The sequence below is a fragment of the Carettochelys insculpta genome, chromosome 32 (genome assembly GCF_033958435.1).
Source record: "Carettochelys insculpta isolate YL-2023 chromosome 32, ASM3395843v1, whole genome shotgun sequence".
In the NCBI taxonomy this organism is placed as follows: Eukaryota; Metazoa; Chordata; order Testudines; family Carettochelyidae; genus Carettochelys; species Carettochelys insculpta.
Genome location: NC_134168.1, coordinates 5,927,037 through 5,953,248, shown reverse-complemented (window position 1 = coordinate 5,953,248; position 26,212 = coordinate 5,927,037). Strand labels below are relative to the sequence as shown.

Sequence of the window (26,212 nt, the reverse complement as noted above, 5' to 3'; positions counted from 1 at the left end):
CAGTCGGGGAGCTGAACCGGGGGGAGGCACAGTAAGTAAGAGCCCCAGAGGTTGCCCAGCTGGGAGCCAGAGGGCAGAGCAGCTCAGGACCCAGCCAGGCACATCCCCACCGGGGTCTTCTCCTTCCATCCAGCCGTGCAGAGACCCAGCTGCCAGACTGATGCATGGCCTGTCCTTCCCCCAAGCCTGTTGGATTGGCTGTGGTTGGAAATGAAGTCAGCTGAACCCTGTCCCTAGAAGAGGATGTGGGTTACCGTGAGAATTTCTCCCGCCCCTGATTTCCTCCAAGCGAGTTGATAAAGTCCACAGATCTGAGGCAGAGGCACCGTCCCTTCACGGCCTCCAAACATGCACATCCAGCTGTTTCTCCTGCTCTCCATGGCCTTTCTGCTGCCCACCGGGGCTCAGGGTGGTACGTACGACTGGGATTGGGACCCGGGCCTTTTGGGGTGAATGGGGAGGTCTCGGGGATTGGGTCTTGCGGATGGTGTCTAGGGGCCGGTGACAGGCTGTACTCTTGAGTATCTTGCTCTGTCCAGGGGTGTAACCGTTCAGTTGTGTGCGTGTTTTCCTTTGTACTTCACTTCAGATGGCTAATGTAACATTTTCAAAGGGACCTCCCAAAGACGATAGAATCAGATCAGGTCTGAAGGCACCTGGCCAGGCTTCTTGTCAAACAAAGTACAGTAATAGTTGTCCGCAGAGCCTACCGAACCATGACACATAGGTACCTCCGATAAGGGACTCAGCTCAGTCAATGACAGGATCAAGTGTTGGCCCCTAGACCAGACCAAGTCAACTTTCTTGGCTGCATCGACACTGGTCAGTTCTTTTGAAGGATTTTTTTGAAAGAAGGGGGCTCTTTTGAAAAAGCCCATGGGGCGTCTAGTCACGAAAGGCGTTCTTTCAAGAGCAAATCAAAAGAACGTGGCGCGCCTTTCGAAAAGCGTCCTCCTTTCCTGTTTCAGGACGCGCGTCCCCTTTCCAAAGCGTCTTCCCAAAGAAAACACGTGTAGACGCTCCACAAGGCTCTTCTTTGAAAAGAACGGTCTTCATTTTCGCTCCCTGACCTGTCCTTTTGAAAGACCGGGGGCTGTGTGGACGCTATCTTTCGAAAGAGCAGGTCACTCTTTCGATCTGCTTTTTGGTTGACGGACACGCTCTTCTGGAAGGGATCTTCTGGAAGACCTTCTTTTGGAAGATCTCTTGTGTAGAGAACAACAAGAAGTCCTGTGGAACCTTATAGACTAAGAGATATTTTGGAGCATAAGCTTTCGTGAGCAAAGACCCGCTTCATCAGATGCATGAGTGGTGGTGGTTTTAGAGGCGTATTGAAAGAGTGGGGTCCCAGGAAAAGGGAGGGCCAGAGATGACAAGGTCTATTCAGTCAGGGTGGAAATGGCCCATTCTCAGCGGTATACATCAAGAGAGGAGGAAACAAGTCAGCTCAGTAGGGGGGATGTGGCCCATTGGAAGTCTAATGTGGAGACGTTAACACCTCAGGCAGAGAAGCTGGGTTTGGAAGGGGCCGGCCACTCCCAGTCTCTGTTTAATCCTTGGTTAGTGGAGTCAAATTTGCAAGTAAATTGCAGCTCAGAGATTTCTCTCTCGATTGGTTTTTGAAATTTCTTTGTTTCAAGACTGTCACCCTTAAATCTGCCACTGAGTGTCCAGGGAGATGGACGTGTTCCCCCACCGGCTTCTGTCCATGACCCTTCCTGATGTCTGATCTGTGTCCATCTATTCTTTTACGGAGAGATTGTCCAGTCTGGCCAGTGTAAATGGCAGTGGGGCATTGCTGGTGCATGATGGCAGATATTCTATTCGTCTCTGTGCAGGTAAAGGAGCCCCTGGTGCTGTGGTTGATGTTAGGTCCTGTGATGATGTCACTGGTGTAGACGTGTGAGCAGAGCCGGCAGCGAGGACCATTGCAGGGGCTGGTTCTAGGCCTAGAGTCACTGGTTTGTGGTTTATAATGGTAGGTGAGGATTTGTTTCAGGTTGGTGGCTGTCTGTTGGTGAGCGCAGACCTGCCTCCCAAGGTCTGTGAGAGTGAAGGATCACTGTCCAGGATGGGTTGCAGATCACTGATGATGCGCTGGAGAGGCCTTAGCTGGGGGCTGTGTGTGATGGCCAGTGGTGTTCTCTTGTTTTCCTTGCGAGGCCTGTCTTGTAGCAGGCGGATTCTGGGTACCCGTCTGGCTCTGTCAATCAGTTTCCACACTTCTTAGGTGGGTATTGTAGCTTGAGGAAAGCTCGGTCAAGGGCTTGTAGATGTTTGTCTCTGTCTGATGGATCAGAGCAAATACAGTTGTACCGTAGTGCCTGGCTGTAAGCAATGGATTGTGTAGGATGGCCTGGATGGAAGCTGGAGGCGTGTAGGTAAGTGCAGCGGTCTGTGGGTTTTCGGTACGGGGTGGTAGTTATGTGAGCATTGCTTATCTGCACAGTCGTGTCCAGGAGGTGGATCTCTTGTGTGGACTGGTCCAGGCTAAGGTTGATGGTGGGGTGGAAACTGTTGACGTCACGGTGGCCACCATCTGAAGTTATGCCGGTACCACCTGGTCCATCATGTTGTTATTTTTGAGCCTGGGTCAGTCGGGCCATTCGCTAAGGGGATTGTCTTGTTGCCAAGATGTTTCCCCATGAGGTGTTCCTCTCGCAACACCTCTCCCATGGGCTTCCAGCCTGTGCCTCGTACGAATTAGTGTTTCCCATCATTAGCCCTCTTCCTGCCGCATTCTGCGAGCAGGGCCGGCCTCTCGCTCGCAGCGTCACTTCGCTCTATGTTCGCCACGTCTCGACCTTTGTGGCTCAGGCTCACACCAGGCCGGTGACCCATGGGCTTATGTGTCAGGCCCTCATCTTACTACAGGAAGCTCACCAGGGTCCTTGGCAGTAACCTGGACCACATCTGCAGCCAGGAGAGGTGGACAACAAAGCAGGGAGGAGCCACCACCCCCACCCCACCCTAAGATGGGCGCATATGTGGCTGGAGAGGCGGCCCAGTGTGTTGTTCTATCCCAGCCGGTCCTGGGTGGACAGTCCCAGTCGGCAGGTTAGGTACCCCTGGGGTTTGGCCTCTTCTCATCTCATCTGCTCCGTATAATGCCCAGGACTGAAGCAGGGGCTCTGTACCATCCCTTTATCTCTCTGCTGATGCAGCTGTTCAGCCTGGCCCTGTTCCTTGCGGCCTTTCTCCTGCCCTTCCAGAGCATGGGTGGGGAGTGCGCTGCAGCTGGCTCACGGCCTCTCCTTTGGGACCTGGCTGCCACGGCCTGTCCCAGCCAGCATAGCTGGCCCCAGAGCTCAGGCACAGGGCTGGGACCCACGATAGTTGTGGTCCCATCCCAGCTCGGTCCAGGCTCGCTGTGGGGTCTTTGAGCCAGGAGATGGGATTCTGAGGCAGCGGTGGTTGGAACTGAGCATCGGGGATTAGGGAAAGATACATGGAGATACACATCTTAGCACTTAGAAGGTTACCAAATCCAGTACCCGGCACTCATGGCAGAACCTATCCCCGTTCCTAACAGGTTCTTCTTTTTTTAAACTATATTAGCCCGAAATAAGATGGGGGCAAATTTAGCGACAGCAGATCAGGAAAGGGATCTTGGAGTTATAGTGGCTAGTTCTCTGAAGACATCCACGCAGTGTGCAGCGGCAGTCAGGAAAGCAAATCGGATGTTAGGAATAATTAAAAAAGGGATAGAAAATAAGACAAAGAATATCTTACTTCCCCTGTATAAAACTATGGTACGCCCACATCTTGAGTACTGCGTGCGGATGTGGTCTCCTCACCTCAAAAAAGATATATTGGCGTTAGAAAAGGTTCAGAAAAGGGCAACTAAAATGATGAAGGGTTTGGAAAGGGTCCCATATGAGGAGAGGCGAGAGAGACTGGGACTTTTCAGTCTAGAAAAGAGGAGGCTGAGGGGCGATATGATTGAGGTATATAAAATCATGAATGGTGTGGAGAAAGTGAATACAGCAAAGTTATTTACTTGTTCCCATAATAGAAGAACTGGAGGACACCGAATGAAATTAATGGGGAGCAGGTTCAAAACTAATTAAAGAAAGTTTTACTTCACACAGCGCACAGTCAACCTGTGGAACTCCTTGCCGGAGGACGCTGTGAAGGCCAGGACTCTAAAGCTGTGTCTACACGTGCACGCTACTTCGAAGTAGCGGCACTAACTTCGAAATAGCGCCCGTCGCGGCTACACGTGTTGGGCGCTATTTCGAAGTTAACTTCGACGTTAGGCGGCGAGACGTCGAAGTCGCTAACCTCATGAGGGGATGGGAATAGCGCCCTACTTCGACGTTGAACGTCGAAGTAGGGACCGTGTAGACGATCCGCGTCCCGCAACATCGAAATTGCTGGGTCCTCCATGGCGGCCATCAGCTGGGGGGTTGAGAGATGCTCTCTCTCCAGCCCCTGCGGGGCTCTATGGTCACCGTAGGCAGCAGCCCTTAGCCCAGGGCTTCTGGCTGCTTCTGCGGCAGCTGGGGATCCATGCTGCAGGCACAGAGTCTGCAACCAGTTGTCAGCTCTGTGTATCTTGTGTTGTTTAGTGCAACTGTGTCTGGGAGGGGCCCTTTAAGGGAGCGGCTTGCTGTTGAGTCCTCCCTGTGACCCTGTCTGCAGCTGTGCCTGGCACCCTTATTTCGATGTGTGCTACTTTGGCGTGTAGACGTTCCCTCGCAGCGCCTATTTCGATGTGGTGCCGCGCAACGTCGAAGTTGAACATCAACGTTGCCAGCCCTGCAGGACGTGTAGACGTTATTCATCGAAATAGCCTATTTCGATGTTGGCTTCACGTGTAGACGTAGCCTAACAGAGTTTAAAAAAGAGCTCGATAAATGTTGGGAGGTTAGGCCCATAGATGGCTATTAGCAAGGGGTAAGGTCTGGTGCCCCTAGCCTTTTGTCGAAGGCGGGAGATGAATGGCAGGAGACAAATCGCTTGATCATTGTCTTTCGTTCACCTCCTCTGGGGCACCAGGCATTGGGTTCTGTTGGCAGACAGGATACTGGGCTACATGGACCTTTGGTCTGACTCAGTATGGCCGTTCTTATGTTCTTAGTACCCGGCACTCATGGCAGGACCTATCATCGTTCCAAACAGGTTCTTCTTTTTTTCAACTCTATTAGCCCCAAATAGCCCCCTCATGGACTGAGCTCACAAACCTGTGTTGAGCGAACCAACGGTCAAACCACTGAGCGATCCCTCCCCGACCTCAAACTTGTCTGGCCTCAGTTTCACCGTCTGTACAACGAGGGCAGAAAGAATCAATTTCACCACTGTCGGTGGGGTGTGAGTTGAAGCTTTCTGAGAAAAAAACGTCTATTCGTGAAAGCCGCAATTGTCCACTGGAGCAATCGTTCGGTGTCTTGGCCCAGTCCTGGCCGATCACCGGGGGCTGAGGGAGATAGAGAAGCCTCCACAAAGGACCCGGCGGTGCCGTACTGGGTGATGTTGTTGCATCCAATGAAGTGGGTCTTTGCCCACGAAAATGTACGCTCCAAAATATCTGTTAGTCTATAAGGAACTGAACGATTTCTTGTTGTTCTCCAAAGTGGTTAACACGAAGCCCTGCCATTACTGCCCCACTTCCGAGTTGGGTGGCCCTGATTCTCCACCAAGGGAGGTCGGAGCTGGAGATTTACCCTTCAGCCCCATGAGCGTCCCGTGTGGGGCAGAGAAGGGGCACTGATTCAAGACCAGGGACCTCCAAAGGGAGAATTGTAGGGACTCCCCCTTGGGATGGGGAGATCGGACCCAGCCCAGGGAGACAAGGGGGATCTTTGTATGAACCTGCTGTCCCCCCAGGTGAGATCATCGGAGGACATGAAGCCCAGCCTCACTCTCGACCCTACATGGCCTTTCTCCGCATTCAACATGGAGACAAGAGGTCTAACTGCGGAGGGTTCCTGGTGTCGAAAAACGTCGTGCTGACGGCCGCTCACTGCCAGGGACAGTAAGAGCCTCTTTCCTGGGGACACCAGGGCAGGTCACGGTTAGGATGGGTGGGGGAGCCGGGAGTCTTGGCTCCATTGTAGGTTGCAGAGAAGGACCAGGGAGTGAGAGATCCTGGAGGAGGGAGGCCAAGGGGAAGCGAAGGAGCTCGCACCAATAGAAGGGGCTGGAGAAAAGCTGCAAATGGACGCCATGATGCCCAATTTTCCTTGACAATTGCTTAATCTGGGATCTTTTGCCCAAGACTGCCCTGGCCCCTCCATGTCACTAACCAGGGGTGAAACCTTCATACCCCGCCACCTCCATACCACTTACGCCTCAGCCCAAGGGGGCTTCGGGCTTTTCCAGAAACATCACCGTGTACCTGGGAGCCCATAACGTTAAGCAACGGGAATGGAGTCAGCAAAGAATCGCCGTGCGGCGCCAGATCCCCCACCCAGATTACAACAAGAAGGCCATAAAAAATGACATCATGCTGCTGCAGGTACCACTCGACCCCATCACCCCACCCCAATGACCTCACACTGCTGTAGGTACCGCCCCATCCCATCACCCCGCCCCCAGTGACCTCACACTGCTGTAGGTACCGCCCCCATCCCATCACCCCGCCCCCAGTGACCTCACACTGCTGTAGGCACCGCCCCCATCCCATCACCCTGCCCCCAGTGACCTCACACTGCTGTAGGTACCGCCCCATCCCATTACCCCACCCCCACTGACCTCACACTGCTGTAGGTACCGCCCCATCCCATCACCCCGCCCCCAGTGACCTCACACTGCTGTAGGTACCACCCCCATCCCATCACCCCGCCCCCAGTGACCTCACACTGCAGTAGGTACCGCCCCATCCCATCACCCCACCCCCAGTGACCTCACACTGCTGTAGGTACCGCCCCATCCCATCACCCCGCCCCCAGTGACCTCACACTGCTGCAGGTACCACCCCATCCCATCACCCCACCCCCAGTGACCTCACACTGCTGTAGGTACCACCCCCATCCCATCACCCCGCCCCCAGTGACCTCACACTGCTGTAGGTACCACCCCCATCCCATCACCCCGCCCCCAGTGACCTCACACTGCTGTAGGTACCACCCCCATCCCACCACCCCGCCCCCAGTGACCTCACACTGCTGTAGGTACCGCCCCATCCCATCACCACACCCCCAGTGACCTCACACTGCTGTAGGTACCGCCCCATCCCATCACCCCACCCCCAGTGACCTCACACTGCTGTAGGTACCGCCCCATCCCATCACCCCACCCCCAGTGACCTCACACTGCTGCAGGTACTGCCCCATCCCATCACCCCGCCCCCAGTGACCTCACACTGCTGCAGGTACCGCCCCATCCCATCACCCCGCCCCCAGTGACCTCACCTGCTGTAGGTACCACCCCATCCCATCACCCCACCCCCAGTGACCTCACACTGCTGCAGGTACTGCCCCATCCCATCACCCCGCCCCCAGTGACCTCACACTGCTGCAGGTACCGCCCCATCCCATCACCCCGCCCCCAGTGACCTCACCTGCTGTAGGTACCACCCCATCCCATCACCCCACCCCCAGTGACCTCACACTGCTGCAGGTACCGCCCCCATCCCATCATCCCGCCCCCAGTGACCTCACACTGCTGCAGGTACCACCCCATCCCATCACCCCACCCCCAGTGACCTCACACTGCTGCAGGTACCGCCCCCATCCCATCACCCCGCCCCCAGTGACCTCACACTGCTGCAGGTACCGCCCCCATCCCATCACCCCGCCCCCAGTGACCTCACACTGCTGTAGGTACCACCCCCTCCCATCACCCCGCCCCCAGTGACCTCACACTGCTGCAGGTACCGCCCCCTCCCATCACCCCACCCCCAGTGACCTCACACTGCTGTAGGTACCACCCCCTCCCATCACCCCGCCCCCAGTGACCTCACACTGCTGTAGGTACCGCCCCCTCCCATCAACCCACCCCCAGTGACCTCACACTGCTGTAGGTACCACCCCCTCCCATCACCCCGCCCCCAGTGACCTCACACTGCTGTAGGTACCACCCCCATCCCATTACCCCACCCCCAGTGACCTCACACTGCTGTAGGTACCACCCCCATCCCATCACCACACCCCCAGGGACCTCACACTGCTGCAGGTACCACCCCCATCCCATCACCCCGCCCCCAGTGACCTCACACTGCTGCAGGTACCACCCCCATCCCATCACCCCGCCCCCAGTGACCTCACACTGCTGTAGGTACCACCCCCTCCCATCACCCCACCCCCAGTGACCTCACACTGCTGTAGGTACCACCCCCTCCCATCACCCCACCCCCAGTGACCTCACACTGCTGCAGGTACCACCCCATCCCATCAACCCACCCCCAGTGACCTCACACTGCTGTAGGTACCGCCCCATCCCATCACCCCGCCCCCAGTGACCTCACACTGCTGCAGGTACCGCCCCATCCCATCACCCCGCCCCCAGTGACCTCACACTGCTGCAGGTACCGCCCCATCCCATCACCCCACCCCCAGTGACCTCACACTGCTGCAGGTACCGCCCCATCCCATCACCCCGCCCCCAGTGACCTCACACTGCTGCAGGTACCGCCCCCTCCCATCACCCCGCCCCCAGTGACCTCACACTGCTGCAGGTACGGTTCCCACTACTTTACTCCACCCCTTGAATCTTCAGTCTCTGAATTATTTCCCTCTGCTAATGTTCCCTCTGCAGTTCTTCCCTCTTTCACTCCCCACCCATTTGCTTCCCCAGCTGAGTCGCAATGCCAGTCTGACCGGGGAGGTGGGCCTGATTCGTCTGACGTCGGGTCGGCACCGCATGAACCTGTCGACCACGTGCAGCGTGGCTGGCTGGGGAAAGACCAGCCTGCCTGATCGAACCGACCGCCTGAGGGAAGTTGAGCTCAAGGTCATGCCTGATGCGATCTGCGAGAATCGGTACCTTAACTATGATGCCTCCTCCATGCTGTGCGCCGGGGACCCCAATGTTCACAAGTCAATTTATAAGGTAAGGCTTGATGGCCTTGGGCTCCTGTTGGGGTCAGCTGGTGCTCCCAATGGCCTGTCCTTGGCAGGGTGACCTGTGCCATGGTGTTGCCTGATTGAGAACTTTTCACCCAGGACACCTGCGCCTCCCTATTGGCACATAAGAACGGCCACACCGGATCATAGCAAAGGTCCATCCAGCCCAGTAGCCTGTCTGCCGACAGTGACCAGGGCCAGGTGCCCCAGAGGGGGGGTACCGAAGACAATGATCAAGTGATTTGTCTCCTGCCATCCATCCCCAGCCTCTGACAATCAGAGGCCGGGGACTCCATTCCTACCCTTGGCTAATCGCCTTTGATGGACCTAACCTCCAGGAATTTTTCCAGCTCTTTCTTAAATTCTGTTCCAGTCCCAGCCTTCACGGCCTCCTCTGGCGAGGAGTTCCACAGGTTAACTATGCCCTGAGTGAAGAAGAACTTTCTTTTATTATTTTAAACCTGCTACCCACTAATTTCTTTTGGTGTCCTCTAGTTCTTTCATGAGGGGCACATGGAAATAACTCCTCCTTATTCGCCCTGTCCACACCCGTCATAATTTGATAGACCTCTCTCATGTCCCCCCTCAGCCTCCTCTTTTCTAAACTGAAAAGTCCCAATCTTTTTAGCCTCTCCTCATATGGCACCTGTTCCAAGCCCCTAATCATTCTAGTTGCCCTTTTCTGAACCTTTTCCAGAACCAGGACATGTTTTTAAGGTGAGGAGACCACATCCGTACGCAATATTCAAGATGTGGGCGTACGATAGGTTTATATAGGGGCAGTAAGATACCCCTTGTCTTATTTTCTCTCCCTTTTTTAATAATACCTCACATCCTATTTGCCTTTTTGACGGCCTCTGCACACTGCGTGGATGTTTTTAAGGAACTATCCACGGTAACTCCAAGATCCCTTTCCTGCTCTTTTACCTAATGGTCAGGGCTAATTTGCAGTTGCTCCAGGCCTTGCTTCACCTGCCACATCGTAGGTCGTCCGTCGGGTCCGTCTGATGAGAACGTGCAAAGAACCTGTGCGGGCGACTGTTTGAAGTAGAAAAGCCGTTGCACAGGGGCAGCTCCACTCTCTCGACCTCAGAAGCTGGGTTCCAGTGGTACAAAAAGTCCTCCTGGCTGGGACTTCCCAGGCTGCAGTGGATGGCCGGGCCGGCATTGGTGCCTTGCCGTGCCCTTTGCACTTCCAGAGCATTGCAGAACCGCCTTCCTGGTCGTCGGGTCTTGCTATCGATCTCATCCACTCAGTCTGCCGGGGCTGACTTTGCATGCTGGGACAGGCAATTCCCTGTCTCACCCCAGGTTTCAGACCTGCCGGCCACCCTCACCTGGTTTAGCCCGCCTGTCGAAGCGGTTTATCAGAGCGTGGCCACTGCATGCTACAGCCTCTTGGAGCTGCAGGTGGGGATAAAGGTGCACAAGCTGCCCTGGACACCCCATAGACCTCTCCTGCCCCATCAGTGTGGTAATAAAGCCCACAACCACATTCTCTAACGCTGCACAACCCAACGCACAACTTTCTAACTTCACACACCAGAGCGATACATGCACGAAAATAAAATATACCCATTCCGCAGATGGCAGCACTGATCCCCAACCGCTACATAACCTGGTTTCCCATAAAGCTTCATTGAGTTAGCTATATTCATCAGCCAGTTTTCATAGCACACGGAGGACAGGTGTGATACTGGGGTTTACACTTGTGTCTCCACTTGTTCCGGGACAGGGCGATTCTGGAGGCCCGCTCGTGTGCCATGGAGTGGCCGAGGGCATCGTCTCCAAGAGCAAACGGAAGAGTATCAAGCCTCCTGCTGTCTACACTCGGATTTCCCACTTTCTTTCCTGGATCATGGAGACCATGAAAGAAATGTAGCCACACCAAGCGCTCGGTCTTCTGCTATGCATCCTGCTTCTGGAAATATGGGGTCAGACTTCTCTCTAAGTCTGGACCCAGCTACTCAGCAAGTTATGGTCCACAACAGTCTTGTGCCCAGACGGCAGATTTTACCCCCTGGCGGGGAAAGGCCCCAGGTCCCGTCTTCCTCAGCCAACCCACCCCTCTCTGTGTGGTGGAACGTAGCTGGTGCCTCTGAGACAGAAAAGACCACATCCTGTGTGAGGGTCTCTGAAGACAGCAGAGGAAAATGTGCAGGGTTTTCCGCTCTGCGGGTGACGCGCGGCTTGTGATGCATTAAATGGCTTTTTGCAGCAGCTGCTGGGGTCTCGAACGACTCGCTGGTTACCAAACCCCCCTGCCCTCTTCTGAGTAGGGGGTGGGGGATGTACAGTTAAAATGGCCGTGTGTGGAGACAGGAGAAGTGGCCCCATCCACCCACCCACCGAGCACTCGTCAACATTTCAGCTCCCGGCAGGTCCCTGTGGATCCGCTCAGGGAAAGAGAGCGCTTGAGCCCGGCACGTGCTGGCGCGGTCGGCTAAAGCAGGAAAGAAGCTGGGAGTGGGAAGGGAGAGTGGCGGGGGGAGGTTGGATGGAAGAAGGCAATTTCGGTGCACAGCGAAAAGAGATCACAGAATGGATGGAGCTTTGTATGAGACACAGAGAGACAAGTGTGTGGGGAAGGATAGCTAGATAGCTAGATATGGTGTATGGGGATAGATAGATACATATGGGATATGGGGATAGATAGCTATGGGGGATGGGGATAGATAGATAGATACAGGATATGGGGATAGATAGCTAGATATGGTGTATGGGGATAGACAGATACATATGGGATATGGGGATAGATAGCTATGGGGGATGGGGATAGATAGATAGATACAGGATATGGGGATAGATAGCTAGATATGGTGTATGGGGATAGATAGATACATATGGGATATGGGGATAGATAGCTATGGGGGATGGGGATAGATAGATAGATACAGGATATGGGGATAGATAGCTAGATATGGTGTATGGGGATAGATAGATACATATGGGATATGGGGATAGATAGCTATGGGGGATGGGGATAGATAGATAGATACAGGATATGGGGATAGATAGATAGATATGGTGTAGGGGGAAGGACAGATAGATAGATAGATATGGTGTATGGGGATAGATCGTTAGATAGATACGGTGTGTGGGGATAGATAGAAAGATAGATAGATAGATACGGTGTATGGGGTAGATAGATAGATAGATATGGTGGGTGGGGATAGATAGATAGATAGATGCAGTGTATGGGGTAGATAGATAGATAGATAGATATGGTGGGTGGGGATAGATAGATGCAGTGTATGGGGTTAGATAGATAGATAGATAGATATGGTGGGTGGGGATAGATAGATAGATAGATGCAGTGTATGGGGTAGATAGATAGATAGATAGATATGGTGGGTGGGGATGGATAGAGAGATAGATGCAGTGTATGGGGTTAGATAGATAGATAGATAGATATGGTGGGTGGGGATAGATAGATAGATGCAGTGTATGGGGTAGATAGATAGATAGATAGATATGGTGGGTGGGGATAGATAGATAGATGCAGTGTATGGGGTAGATAGATAGATAGATAGATATGGTGGGTGGGGATAGATAGATAGATGCAGTGTATGGGGTAGATAGATAGATAGATAGATATGGTGGGTGGGGATAGATAGATAGATGCAGTGTATGGGGTTAGATAGATAGATAGATAGATATGGTGGGTGGGGATAGATAGATAGATAGATGCAGTGTAAGGGGTAGATAGATAGATAGATAGATACGGTGGGTGGGGATAGATAGATAGATAGATGCAGTGTATGGGGTTAGATAGATAGATAGATAGATATGGTGGGTGGGGATAGATAGATAGATGCAGTGTATGGGGTTAGATAGATAGATAGATAGATATGGTGGGTGGGGATAGATAGATAGATGCAGCGTATGGGGTAGATCGATAGATAGATACTATGTATGGGGATAGCTAACTAACTAGCTAGCTAGCGAGATGAGTAGCCATATTACAATACATTATTTGTTCCACCCAGCTGTGCTGAAAGAAGGATGAAGATTTCTCTTCAGCAGCGACCTGTCCTCTTCAGTACCTACGGCTCTCCCGATTAGTGTGTTATCTGCCAACTGTATCAGCGAGGGTGGAGTTTTGTTCTCAAGGCCATTGCTAAGTTCTTCCGGGTATCCATCTCTGTGGGGACAGGCTGGTAGAAGGGGTCAAGAGGGGGTTAAAATACCTGTCAAAGGGGAAGGTAAAAGAGAGGAAGGAATTAGGTCACAGCACAGGTCTTGTTTTCCTTTGGGTGCTGAGCTTTAACAGCGCCCAGCCAGAACACCTCACACCTCGGTGGATTCTTCCAGACCATGAGCAAAGCCACCTCATGAGCTCTGAGACATCATGGACAACCTTGTCCTCTCCGCTCCCAACCGAGAATGAGGTGGGAGGACAGAGAGGCGGACTTCATGCTGAAACAGGTATTGTTCACCACCCAGCAACCCGAACCAGAGAGTTTTCTGACCTCAAATAACCAATTCTTGGTGGCTGATGACCAGTCCAGGGTCATGAAACACATAGAATTCTTGACTTGCTTCTGCACCATTACAACCAAAAAGCCGTCCAGTAGCCCTTTAAAGACTAACAAAATAATTTACTAGGTGATGAGCTTTGGTGGGACAGACCCACTTCTTCAGCCCATAGACATACCAGGACAGACTCGATATTTAAGGCCCAGGGAACCAAACATACTAATCAAGGTTGACAAATCAGGAAAATATTATCAAGGCGAGCAAATCAGAGAGCAGAGGGGTAGGGGAGGACAGTCAAGAATTAGATTAAGCCAAGTATGCACAGGAGCCCCTATAATGACCTAAAAAATTCCCACCCCGGTGCAAAGCACATGTGAATGTGTCGAATTTGGGTATAAAAGAGAGTTCAGCAGCCTCTCTATCCAATCTCTTTTGAAGATTCCTCTTCAGTCAGATGCAAACCTCCAGGTCGTCAACGGAACGGCCCACTCCATTAAAACTCCGGCCGACCGGTTTGGGGCTCAGGAGTGTTTCTATGCCTGTTTTGTGCCCGTTAACTCTTTGTCTGAGAGAGTTTGAAGTCTGTCCAACTGGGCATTGTTGGCACGTCTTTTCCGGTGTGGCGATGATCTGAAGTGGGTCCGTCCCACCAAAGCTCGTCCCCTAACAAATGATTTTGTTAGCCTTTAACATGCTGCTGGATTGCTTCTTTGTTTTGATAGTATATAGACTAGCACAGCTCCCTCTCTGTTACGATTCGACACCACTGTTGTTGTGAGCCTGTCGTACAAACCAGAGGGGTTAGAACAGCTCATCAGTTTGCTGGTGCGACTGGAACCTGGTGGGATGACTCCCAGGTCAAGGTCAGTGATTGTAACCCATTCAGGAAGGATCAAGGGGACACGAGGAAGGTGGAGGGGAGGGATGCTCGGTTCAGAGTTTTACTCCTTGTTTCCAAGGCTTTAATAGCATGGCAGGAAATGGCCCCGCAGATGCTTCTGGATGCGTAAGAGTTTGTATCCACCACAGAGAGGTCCAGGCCACCACAAGGGAGGAGGAATGGTCCTTCTCACCTCTAGGTGTCACCTGGTTGCATCCCCACCGGGGGCTCAGGTTATGAAGGGCATTGGCCATTGATTGCATGTAGACTTCTGGGAATACTCACCTGTCCCAGGCCACAGGAATCCTGGCTCCCAGCCCCTTCCTTTCTCCTGCTCTGAGCAGCGTATCCCGCACCTGTCACCTCCGACAGAGAAGGGAAAGAACCTGGGAGGCCCTTTCCTACTCTAACCACTAGACTCCACTGTCCTCCCAAAGCCAGGGAGGGAACCCAGGAGTCCTGGCTTCTCGTCCCTGTGCTTAGCATTGGTACCAGCTGGCCAAGTGTTCACTGCCCAAAACGAGCCAGTCCCATCTCCTATGAAGTTGAAGAGGGAGAGGGGTAGGTTGGATATTAGGAAAAACTACTTCCCCAGGAGGGTGGTGAAGCACTGGAATGTGTTGCCTAGAGAGGTGCTGGAATCTCCATCCCTAGAGGTTTTTAAGTGCTGGCTTGACAAGGTCCTGGCTGGGATGACTTAGTGGGGGTTGATCCTGCGTGAAGCAGGGGGCTGGACTAGATGACCTCCTGAGGTCCCTTCCAGCCCTGGGATTCTGTGATTCCATCTCAGACCTGACAAACTCACTATACCTCCGAAGAAAAGTTATCCACCAAGGCTCTGTTCCCAGCTCTGGTCAGGGAGTGGGGGCTGGAAACCAGGACTCCTGGGTTCTCCCCGGCTGTGGGAGGGCAGTGGGGGCTGGTGGTTAGAGCAGGGGCTGGGAGCCAGGACTCCTGGGTTCTCCCCGGCTCTGGGAGGGCAGTGGGGGCTGGTGGTTTGAGCAGGGCCGGGAGCCAGGACTCCTGGGTTCTCCCCGGCTGTGGGAGGGCAGTGGGGGCTGGTGGTTAGAGCAGGGGCCAGGAGCCAGGACTCCTGGGTTCTCCGTGCCTCTGGGAGGGTGGGTAGAGCAGGGGGCTGGGGGCCAGGACTCCTGGGTTCTCCCCGGCTGTGGGGGGGCGGTGGGGGCTGATGGTTAGAGCAGGGGCTGGGAGCCAGGACTCCTGGGTTCTCCCCGGCTCTGGGAGGGCGGTGGGGGCTGGTGGGTAGAGCAGGGGGCGGGAGCCAGGACTCCTGGGTTCTCCCCAGCTCTGGGAGGGCGGTGGGGGCTGGTGGGTAGAGCGGGGGGCTGGGAGCCAGGACTCCTGGGTTCTCTCCTCAACTTTGCTGCATCATTTCCCCTGTGGTGCTGCACAGTGAGTGGTCTCAGCTGCAGTACCACCCCGCTGGGTGGCCACAGCCCCACCGCGAGGCTTCTCTGAAATGCTCCAGCTGCGGCTGCTGTGAATGGGTCTCAGCCTCACTCCTCCGCCAGCTGAGTCACCCTGAGACAGACCCCAGGGCCCCGTTCCCACCCGTCACTGTCAGCCACTGCCCCCACCACAGAACCACAGGCAGGGGCTGAACCAGAGGTGCAGCAATTCTTTCCCTCCGCTCTGCGCTGAGCGGCCTCCGTGGGGCTCGTGTCCAGTTCTGGCCCCACATTTAAGGGAAGACGGGGAGAAGCTGCAGAGGGTGGAGAGAACAGCAGCAAGGCTGAGGCCAGGTCCAGAGAACATGAGCTGTGAGGGGAAGAACTGGGCTGGTTTTGTTCAGAAAAGAGCAACCGGAGAGGGAACATGGTGGTGCTTTCAAATACCTCAAAGAGGATTAAAAGGAGGAGGGAGAAAACTTGTTCTTCTTGGGCCTCTCAGGATGGGACAAGGATCAACGGCCGTAAACTGCAGCAAGGGAGGTTTAAGTTGGCCATTAGGAATAAACTTCCCAACTGCCGGGGTGCTCGAATGCTGGACTAAGTTACCTGGGGAGGTTGTGGCGTCTCCATCATCGGAGATGTTTCAAAGCGGGTTAGACAGACACCTCTCAGCCGTGGTCTAGAGGGTCCTGCCTTGAGGGCAAGGAACTGGACTTGATGACCTCTTGAGGTCCCTTCCAGCTTCATTGTGATTCTATGAATAAACCAGCTGCCGCCTCACCCAGGTACCAACAAAACCAAATGTTTCGGGGTCGTTTTTGGGCGGGGAAGATGGAGTGGATGAAACACCCGGGGGTTCCCATCCACACAGATGTTTTCTCTCTTCCACCGCGGTTGTAGGTGATTCTCATGGATGATAAAGAGCTACAGGCGGAGGGGGAGCAGCCCCCTCCATGATCTCTCCCTGTTTCTTTACACACGAATGAAAACCGGGCAGGACAAAGGAAACAGCCTGGGTCTAGGGACGAGATCTGACGGAAGGGAACCGAGACAGCACAGTTGCAGAAACCAGGGTTGGGAGAAACCTCACTGGGAGTAGCTTGTATGAAACTTATCGCCGTCCAGTAGCGGGTGAACATAACCCTGCAGGACCGGGCGCATGGCCCCACCTGGCGCTGTACCCATGGGAGGCAGCCACAGCCCATGTTAAGAAAAGCCGCCTAAATAAATCAGTCACCCCTAGGGATGGTGCAAACACCTCCAGGTTACACTAGAGGAGCAAAACCCTCTGTCCCATTTCCTGCCCCAGAACCAGCTGGGAGCCGCCTGCCCTGATTAGCAGCAGATCTGAGACCCCAAAGCCATTCGCTAAAGATGGGGTAACTACTGCCCCACTCCACCTGTGTATGGCGCTAATTCCCCACCCAGAAGGCCAGGGCTGGAGAGCTGCCCTCTGGCCCCACGGGGTATCCAGTGTGGGGCAGAGCTGAGCCGGGGGATGGGTTGCAGGGAGAGGGAGCCCAGGTGAGAACCACGGGAGGTGGATTGAATTGGCTGGGACTTCCCTTCGGGATGGGGAACTCGGCACCTGCTTGGCCGAGGGAGACAACGATGATCTTTGCTCGAGCTTGGTATCCCCCCAGGTGAGATCATCGGGGGCCATGAAGCCCGGCCCCACTCCAGGCCCTACATGGCCTATCTCAGGATTCAAGATGGAGAGGAATATAAGAGCTGTGGAGGGTTCCTGGTGAAGGAGAACTTCGTGCTGACGGCCGCTCACTGCTGGGGAGCGTAAGCGCCTCTGTCGCGGGAATGTCGGGGCAAGAAGGGGTTAGCAGGTGATGGGGGGCTGGGTGCTCTCGCTCCATTGTAGGTTGCAGGGTAGGACGGGTTGGGAGAGCAGAGCCCAGGGGTCTGATCTGCTCAGGAGTCACTGGCGCATCTCAGCAAACCGTGGCACAGTCCCAGAGCTGGGGAAATCGCTGGGGCTATGGCCAGTGATGCTGACTAGGGTCACCTGGTCCTTTGCGCGGATCAGGGCCGAGATGGGCTCACAGCACCAGGACCACTTTGCAGGGCTCTGGGCTGCACCTCGCCAGGGAGGAGCCACTGGGGTGCAGGGGACCAGGATGACAACAGGCGGTGAAGCAGCTCAAGGGAACACGCCAAGGGGCCGATGATGTCTCTGGGGGGATGCTTTGTGCTGGGGCAATACCCACCTGAGGGGAAGGTCCTTCATGCCGTGCCCCATCCCACCTCAGCAAGCCCATCTCCTCGCAAGAGGGTCTGCAGCCAGCTCTGTTCGAGGGACCTGGTCTCCTGGCCCATTTCCCAGCCCCTGAGCAAGACATTCTCCAGACCTGGGGGGGGATTTGAGCTAGAAAGGGTCGGTGACTATTATGCCTCTTTACTGGCCAGATGCTGAGTCCAAAATGACGTCTCCAGTGTCTCTTGGGGTAGATCTCTCTATGGGTCAGACACGTGCCCGTCCCATACCACCAACACGATCTCGCCCTGATCACCAAGTGTCGCTCTTGGTTTCTGCAGTAGGATCACTGTTTACCTGGGAGCCCATAACATTAGCCGACCGGAACGGAGCCGACAAGAAATCCTGGTGAAGTGTTCGTACCCCCACCTGGATTATGATGACCAGACCAAAAATAATGATGTCATGTTACTGCAGGTATTACCCCGCCCCCAGTGACCTCACACTGCTGTAGGTACCGCCCCCATCCCACCACCCCGCCCCTAGTGACCTCACACTGCTGTAGGTACCGCCCCATCCCACCACCCCGCCCCTAGTGACCTCACACTGCTGTAGGTACCACCCCATCCCATCACCCCGCCCCCAGTGACCTCACACTGCTGTAGGTACCGCCCCCTTCCCATCACCCCGCCCCCAGTGACCTCACACTGCAGTAGGTACCAACCCCATCCCATCACCCCGCCCCCAGTGACCTCACACTGCAGTAGGTACCAACCCCATCCCATCACCCCGCCCCCAGTGACCTCACACTGCAGTAGGTACCAACCCCATCCCATCACCCCACCCCCAGTGACCTCACACTGCTGCAGGTACTGCCCCCATCCCATCACCCCGCCCCCAGTGACCTCACACTGCTACAGGTACCGCCCCCATCTCATCACCTCGCCCCCTGTGACCTCACACTGCTGCAGGTACCGCCCCATCCCATCACCCCGCCTCCAGTGACCTTACGGACTTTCATTGGCTTTGGTTTTTCTCCTGGTCTATGGGAACATCTCTGCCCATTGTTGACTCTCACCTTCAGCTTGACCCTGGTCTCTGTTCTGTTTTTATCTCAAGCACAGAGCCCCCCTCAATGGATGCATAAGCCCCATCCTCCTTCCCCTCTCCCTCGAGCGCATGCGTCCAGGGACCACATGTCATGTCGCCGACCGGGGACAGACAAGTTCAGCTCACGGGGCGAGGGCAGACCACCTGCAGGAGGTGGACCTGGATGTGGCCAAGGGAAACCTGTGTGCCAACTATAACCCCAAGACCCTGCTGTGTGCGGGGCACCCAAGGGAGGAGAAAAGCTCTAGCCAGGTGAATCTCCTCCTCTCACCTTCTGGGGGTCCTTGGCAAATGCTTGTGTCTGAGCCTGTTGGTGTTGCAGCTGAGTTGCAGAGTCGGAGAACAAGCCCTGGCGGGCTCAGGGATATAGAAGTTGTTGGCAAAAGAACTTTGCTTCTCCCAGAGGTGGAAGAAGCCTGACGGCTGTGAAGGCTGAGGTGGAGGGATGCTTTGATTCTCTGTGCTGGGCATGTGGAGGTGCAGCTACAACCTGGGGTTGATCTATCTCTCATTCCATTCCACCAGGTAACTCTGGCAGCCCCCTGGTGTGTGGGGGAAAAGCCCAGGGCATCGTGTCTCGGGCATCTCCAGATGGGACCCCTCCGGCGGTGTTCACAAGAGTGTCTTTCTTCACCCCCTGGATACAGGCGACCATGAGGAATTCGCAGCCCTGAACCCTGCTAGCAATTTCTTCACTATCCCATGGATATGCTCAGGTAAAGGGCTGAGTCTGCCCTCTTCCGCCTATCGTCTCACTTCCCCACACGCCCATGGCTCCTTACGGGCATTCCCCAAACTATAAGCATCCAAATTAGGGGCTTAGCATTGAGATCCAGGTTCATGGCCAGGAAGGCAGGACCACAGCAAAGGCAGGGCTGAACTGATAGGAGACCAGTCCTTGGAGCTGATCCTGGATTTCCCATCTGCCCTGCTCCACCCTGCTATGAGGCTCTTGCCTTCCACTTGCTGCTCTGCAGCCAGCAATGAATAAAAATGAAGTATAATAAGGACATAATAAGGATGGAGTTTAATAAGGACAAATGTAAAGTGCTCCACTTAGGAAGGAACAATCAGTTTCACACATACAGAGTGGGGTGAGACTGTCTAGGAACAACTACAGCAGAAAGGGATCCAGGGGTTATAGTGCACCACAAGCTAAATATGAGTCAACAGTGTGATGCTGTTGCAAAAAAAGCAAACGTGATTCTGGGATGTATTAACAGGTGTGTTGTGAAGAAGACACGAGAAGTCATTCACCGCTCTACTCTGTGCTGGTTAGGCTTCGGCTGGAGTATTGTGTCCAGTTCTGGGCACCGCAGGTCAAGAAAGATGTGGAGAAAGTAGAGAGGGTCCAGAAAAGAGCAACAAGAATGATTAAAGGGCTACAGAATGTGACCTGTGAAGAAAGGCTGAAAGAATTGGGCTTGTTTAGTTTGGAAAAGAGAAGATTGAGGGGTGACATGATAGCGGTTTTCAGGTATCTAAAAGGGAGTCATAAGGAGGAGGGAGAAAACTTGTTCTTCTTGGCCTCTGAGGATAGAACAAGAGGCAATGGACTTAAACTGCAGCAAGGGAGGTTTAGGTTGGACATTAGGAAAAAGTTCCTAACTGTCAGGGCGGTCAAACAGTGGAATAAATTGCCAAGGGAGGTTGTGAAATCTCCATTGCTGGAGATATTTAAGGATAGGTTCGATCGATGTCTATGAGGGATGGTTTGGACAGTACTTGGTCCTGCCATGAGGGCAGGGGGCTGGACTCGATGGCCTCTCGAGGTCCCTTCCAGTCCTGGTATTCTATGATTCTAGGATAAAAAAACGAGTTGGGTACTGAACGATCAACATGAGCAGTGAAATCCAGAGATGCATTGACTAGGAAGGAATTATCCCCTGAAGGGGAAGGCCAGGCAATGGTAAATGCAAGAGGCTGGCCCTAGGACACAGAATCACTGGGTTGGAGGAGACCTCAGGAGGTCATCAAATCCAACCCTCTGCTCAAAGCAGGACCAACCCCAACGAAATCATCCCAGTCAGGGCACGTGGATTTTTTTTCCTCTATCTGTTATAAACAAGTGCTCACAAATCTAGCTGGTGCCTTAGGTAGGTGTCAACAAAATCAGACGGACCACATTTCAAGGAGGATGTGGCGAAATTGGAGAAGGTCAACAAGAATGATGAAAGGTCTAGAGAACATGGGCTGTGAGGGAAGACTGAAAGAACTGGGCTGGTTTAGTTTAGAAAAGAGAAGACTGAGAGGAGATGTGATAACCTTTTTCATGTGCCTAAAAGAGGGTTACAAAGAGGAGGGGAAAATTGTTGTCCTTGGTCTCCCAGGATCGTACAAGGAGAAACGGGCTTCGACTGCAGAAAGGGAGGATTAGGTTGGTCATTGGGAAAAACTTCACAACTGTCAGGGTGGTTAAACACGGGAGTAAATTGCCTCAGGAGGTTGTGGAATCTGCACCACTGGGGATATTTAAAAACAGGTTAGACAGACGTCTATCAGGGTTGGTCTCCATGGTGCTTGGTCCTGCCATGAGGGCAGGGGGCTGGACTCAATGACCTCTCAAGGTCCCTTCCAGCTCTGGTGTGCTATGGTTCTCTGATCCTGTCCTCCAGCGAGGTGTGACGGTCTGTAACAGATGCCAACTAACTCGTTTTCCTTTGCATTCTCTGCTAGGACATTGCTCTGTCGGCATTGAGGGGCATTTTCTTCCAAGCTACCAGTGACTCAGAAACAAGCGGGGTCATTTCTAAACACGAGCATGTGGTCTGTCCGCTTGCATCCATCTGTTTCTTCCTGACTAGGTGGTAATCACGGCTTTTGACAGCAGCCTTCAACTTCCTGAAGGGGGGCTCTGAAGAGGATGGAGAAAGGCTGTTCTCAGTGGTGAGGGATGGCAGAACAAGGAGCAATGGTTTCAAGTTACAGTGAGGGAGGTGTAGGTTGGATATTAGGAAAAGGTCTTCCCCCAGGAGGGCAGTGAAGCCCTGGAGAGAGGTGGTGGAATCTCCATCCCTAGAGGTTTTTAAGTCCCATCTTGACAAAGCCCTGGTTGGGATGATTTAGTTGGGGGTTGATCCTGCTTTGGACATGGGGTGGCTGGAGTCAGTGACCTCCTGAGGTCCCTTCCAGCCCCAGGATTCTATGATTACAACCTCCATGCCCAGCCATGTGAAGCAGAGAGGGGAAACCGACCGAGCTCAAGCATAACAAAACCTGACTAGAAGCTCCACCTATACCATACTTGAGGCTGGAACAGTGTTGCCCTTCCTGGACCTTCACATGTGTCGGGAGAGAGGAGCAGAAAGGAGGGGGGCATAAGACCGAGTCCCGACTTCTTAAATTGGCGTCTGGGAGTCTGGTGCTGCAGATGGTGTAAGCGAAAGAGACTGGGACAGCTGTGCAGGGCATTGGTCCCAAGGAAGCCCCAGAGTGCCCATCCCGTGGGAGGCAGAGACTGGGGTATGGGATAGGACCCAGACGTCTGGGATCTCAGTGCAGGACGCTCACCCTCCAGGGGGCCCCACGGCTCCTCGGAGAGACAGGGCTGGGGAATGGGACCCAGGAGTCCGGGATGGCAGGGCAGGATGCTCATGGCTAGAGGGTGCCACAACATACATGAACATCCACCGAAGAGAGTTCCAGATGAGTTTGATTCAGGAGGCATGTACAAAGCGGGGCATTTATTGAAGCACTCTTTGGTCTCGGCACCAACGCTCTGTGGAACTCAGAAAGCCCCAAACCCCAGACCAACCCTTCCCCCTTCAAGGAAAGGGTCAGGTCCTTCAAAGTGCCGTTCCCCTGCGCCTGAGACGCCTCAGTTTGCTCTTGATCCAGGTGATGTACGTGGATATCCTGGTGAACACCCTCGGGGGGGACCCATTCTTTTTCCCAAAAGACACGATGCCCTCGGCCGTCCCCGCACACACCAGGGGGCCCCCGGAGTCACCCTGAGAAATGAAGTGGGTACAAGATGAACAGGAGCTCAGAGCAGTCTGGTCACCTCTGCTATCTGACTTGCTCTATATCCAGTTGCAAGGTGCACACAGCGAGCGATCAAGTGAGAGAGAGAAAGAGAGACGGGGATGCAGAGGTAGACAGATAGATAGATAAATAGATAGACAGATAGATACGGTGTATGGGGATAGATAGATGGATAGAGAGAGAGAGAGAGAGAGATACGGTGTATGGGGACAGATAGATAGACAGATACAGTGTATGGGGATAGATAGATCGATAGATATGGTGTATGGGGATGGATAGATAGATAGATACGGTGTATGGGGACAGATAGATAGACAGATACGGTGTATGGGGATAGATAGATCGATAGATAGATAGATAGATGGATAGAGAGCGAGAGAGAGAGATACGGTGTATGGGGACAGACAAATACATAGATGGATAGATAGATACAGTGTATGGGGATTAGATAGATAGATAGATCCGGAGTATGGGGACAGATAGATAGATCGATAGAGATGGTGTATGGGGATAGATAGATGGATAGAGAGAGAGAGAGAAAGATACGGTGTACAGGGACAGATAAATACATAGATAGATACGGTGTATGGGGATAGATAGATAGATTGGACGGTGATGGGTAGAAGGAAAGACAGATGTAAGTCTTAGTGTTGGCAGTTGAAGGTTACCTTAATTGGACCTCTATCTAACTGGGCTCCTTGGGTTCAACCCAGAACCACCCCTCCCCGGGGCTGGGTGCTCACCCAGAACGATGCCTTGTTCTCATCAGGGTCCCCCACACACATCATGTGGGAGGGCTTGTAGCGGCTTTGGATGAACTCGTCAGCCAGGCAAGTCTTATTTGACATCACCTCCAGCTCCACCTCATGGAGGATGCTGGTGGTTTTGTAGAGGCTGGTCCTGCCCCACCCAGCCACACTGCACAAGGAACCTGGATCCACCTGCTGGCGAGCCCTGGGCAGGTTGATAGTGCCCACAGCATCGGTTAACTCCACCGGCTCTTCAAGCTGAAAGAAGGGAGAGCGGAGGGGTCATAATCCGACCTTGAGATGGACCACGAAAGGTTGGGCACTTGGAGCCTATGGGGCAGATACCTGTAAGAGCATCAGGTCATTCACAAAAGACTTATTGTCGTAGTCAGGATGGGGGATCTGCTGCTGCACAGAGATTCGTTGCTGGGTCTCCTCTTCTTGACTAATGTCGTGGGCCCCGAGAACCACAGTGATCTCTCTGAAATACATGCAGGAATCAGAGTAGAACAGACGTTTTAGGAACCAATGCCAACCCTGTCTGTGATTTGGAGTGGGAGGAGATTGCCTTTCTCTGGAGAGGAGGTTGGGTCGGGGGCACTGTGCTGTAAGGAGAGGGGTGGACGTTGGGTCAGGGGCGCTGTGCCGTAGGCAGAGGGGTGGAGGTTGGGTCGGGGGCGCTGTGCTGCAGGTAGAGGGGTGAAGGTTGGGTTGGGGGTGCTGTGCTGTAGGTAGGGGGTGGAGGTTGGGTCAGGGGCGCTGTGCTGTAGGTAGGGGGTGGAGGTTGGGTCGGGGACTCTGAGCTGTAAGAAGGGGGTGGAGGTTGGGTTGGGGGCGCTGTGCTGTAGGTAGGGGGTGGAGGTTGGGTTGGGGGCTCTGTGCTGTAGGTAGAGGGGTGGAGGTTGGGTTGGGGGCGCTGTGCTGTAGGTAGAGGGGTGGAGGTTGGGTCGAGGGTGCTGGGCTGTAGGCAGAGGGGTGGAGGTTGGGTCAGGGGTGCTGTGATGTAGATAGAGGGGTGGAGGTTGGGGCGAGGGTTCTGGGCTGTAGGCAGAGGGGTGGAGGTTGGGTTTGGGGGTGCTGTGCTGTAGGTAGAGGGTTGGAGGTGGGTTGGGGGTGCTGTGCTGCTGAAAGGGGGCGGAGGTTGGGTCGGGGCACTGTGCTGAAGAGTGTGGGGTTTATGTTCATTGGGGTGCTGTGCATGGGAATGTGGTTAAACTTCAATCGGGGTTCTGCAGGATTTTGCCTTTGGGGTGATTATATTTATTTTTCTTCTACAATTGGTGGATTGGTCGATGCCTCCAAGGACGCCCATAACGCTTTAGCGAAACATCCAGAGGTGACATTGGATGAAGTTCCTGAATCACAAAGACTTCATCTGTCAATATGGATGAACTCGTTCTTGGGCTGTTGGACATTATTTTTCCATTTGTCCTTTAGTGAGAAATAGACTGGTCAGGTGAGGTGGGGGCTGGACATCTGCCTCCCTGAACCTCTTGGGGCTCTGCACCGTGGATTCCCACCCAGTTGGCGGATGGGATGCCCTTCCCTCAGGAGCCATGGACACCTGGGTGCCAGGTGCAAGGAGAGACCAGAACGCCGAGGTGGGTTCTTACCTTGCAGCACAATGAGCAGCGGTCAGCACCACGTCCTCCCGCACCAGGAACCCGCCACATCTCTGCTCTTTGCCGTTGGAGAGCTTTCTTTCAAGATAGGCCATGTAGGGTCGGGAATGGGGCTTGGCTTTCCGGCCTCCGATGATCTCCCCTGGACCCCAGGGAGAAACAAAGTGAGGGCTCTCAGCAGCTGCCCTGATCCTGGCCACCCCACGTCCCAGATGTTCAGAGGTGCCTGGCCCTCAGCTGGCAGCTGCTGGAGCTGTTGGCCGTTGCATGCCCTCCTGGGAGCTGCTGTCCAGATGTGGAGGACACCCTCCCCGAGCCATCACCTCCCTGACTGCTAGGAAGGCTAAACCCTGAAATAAATTCCCTGGGGAGCTTGTGGGATCTCCATGGCCAGAGATATTTAAAAGCAGGTTATTTAGACATCTCCCGGGGTGGTCTAGACAGTTCTTGGTCCTGTCATGAGGGCAGGGGGCTGGACTCGATGACTTCTCAAGGTGCCTTCCAGCATCCCTCACACCCTCTCCCTTCAGCCCCTTAGCCCAAGGGTTCAAAGGTGCCACTCACTGAGCCCCCGCCTGGAGCCCCCCTATTGACCTCTTAGACCAGGAGGTCTGTGTGTACCACCCATTAAGCCCCCTTCCTCAGAGCTCCCATTCAACCCGAAAGCCCCAGGGGCCCCCTTTCCCAGGTGTACTCACCACCCTGAGCCCTGGGGGGCAGGAGAAGGGCCATGGGGAGCAAGAGGAAGTTCTGGACCTGCAT

General features: G+C 54.1%; 2 protein-coding genes across 2 annotated transcripts; one reads left to right on the top strand and one right to left on the bottom strand.

Moving 5' to 3' along the window:
* Window positions 1–338: 338 nt before the first annotated feature.
* On the top strand, window positions 339–11,217 carry LOC142004425 (cathepsin G-like). Its single transcript, XM_074982080.1, has 5 exons — window positions 339–412; window positions 5,830–5,977; window positions 6,325–6,460; window positions 8,740–8,994; window positions 10,744–11,217. The coding sequence occupies exons 1-5, from the start codon at window positions 349–351 to the stop codon at window positions 10,888–10,890; spliced, it is 750 nt and encodes a 249-aa protein (XP_074838181.1). The 5' UTR covers window positions 339–348; the 3' UTR covers window positions 10,891–11,217.
* Window positions 11,218–22,880: 11,663 nt separating this feature from the next.
* Window positions 22,881–26,212, bottom strand: LOC142004625 (mast cell protease 3-like). The gene is made up of 5 exons (XM_074982243.1): window positions 26,149–26,212; window positions 25,442–25,592; window positions 24,174–24,309; window positions 23,823–24,086; window positions 22,881–23,045 (listed from the first exon to the last, which is right to left on the bottom strand). The coding sequence occupies exons 1-5, from the start codon at window positions 26,210–26,212 to the stop codon at window positions 22,881–22,883; spliced, it is 780 nt and encodes a 259-aa protein (XP_074838344.1).

Bases quoted from the DNA above. Each gene is read 5' to 3' on its own strand.
- LOC142004425 (XM_074982080.1), top strand. From the start codon at position 349: ATGCACATCCAGCTGTTTCTCCTGCTCTCCATGGCCTTTCTGCTGCCC. The intron at 5,978-6,324 runs GTAAGAGCCTCT...GGGCTTTTCCAG, and splicing joins GCCGCTCACTGCCAGGGACA to AAACATCACCGTGTACCTGG. The intron at 6,461-8,739 runs GTACCACTCGAC...TTGCTTCCCCAG, and splicing joins ATGACATCATGCTGCTGCAG to CTGAGTCGCAATGCCAGTCT.
- LOC142004625 (XM_074982243.1), bottom strand. From the start codon at position 26,212: ATGCAGGTCCAGAACTTCCTCTTGCTCCCCATGGCCCTTCTCCTGCCC. The intron at 25,593-26,148 runs GTGAGTACACCT...CCTGGGGTCCAG, and splicing joins GCCCCCCAGGGCTCAGGGTG to GGGAGATCATCGGAGGCCGG. The intron at 24,310-25,441 runs GTAAGAACCCAC...CATGTATTTCAG, and splicing joins GCTGCTCATTGTGCTGCAAG to AGAGATCACTGTGGTTCTCG.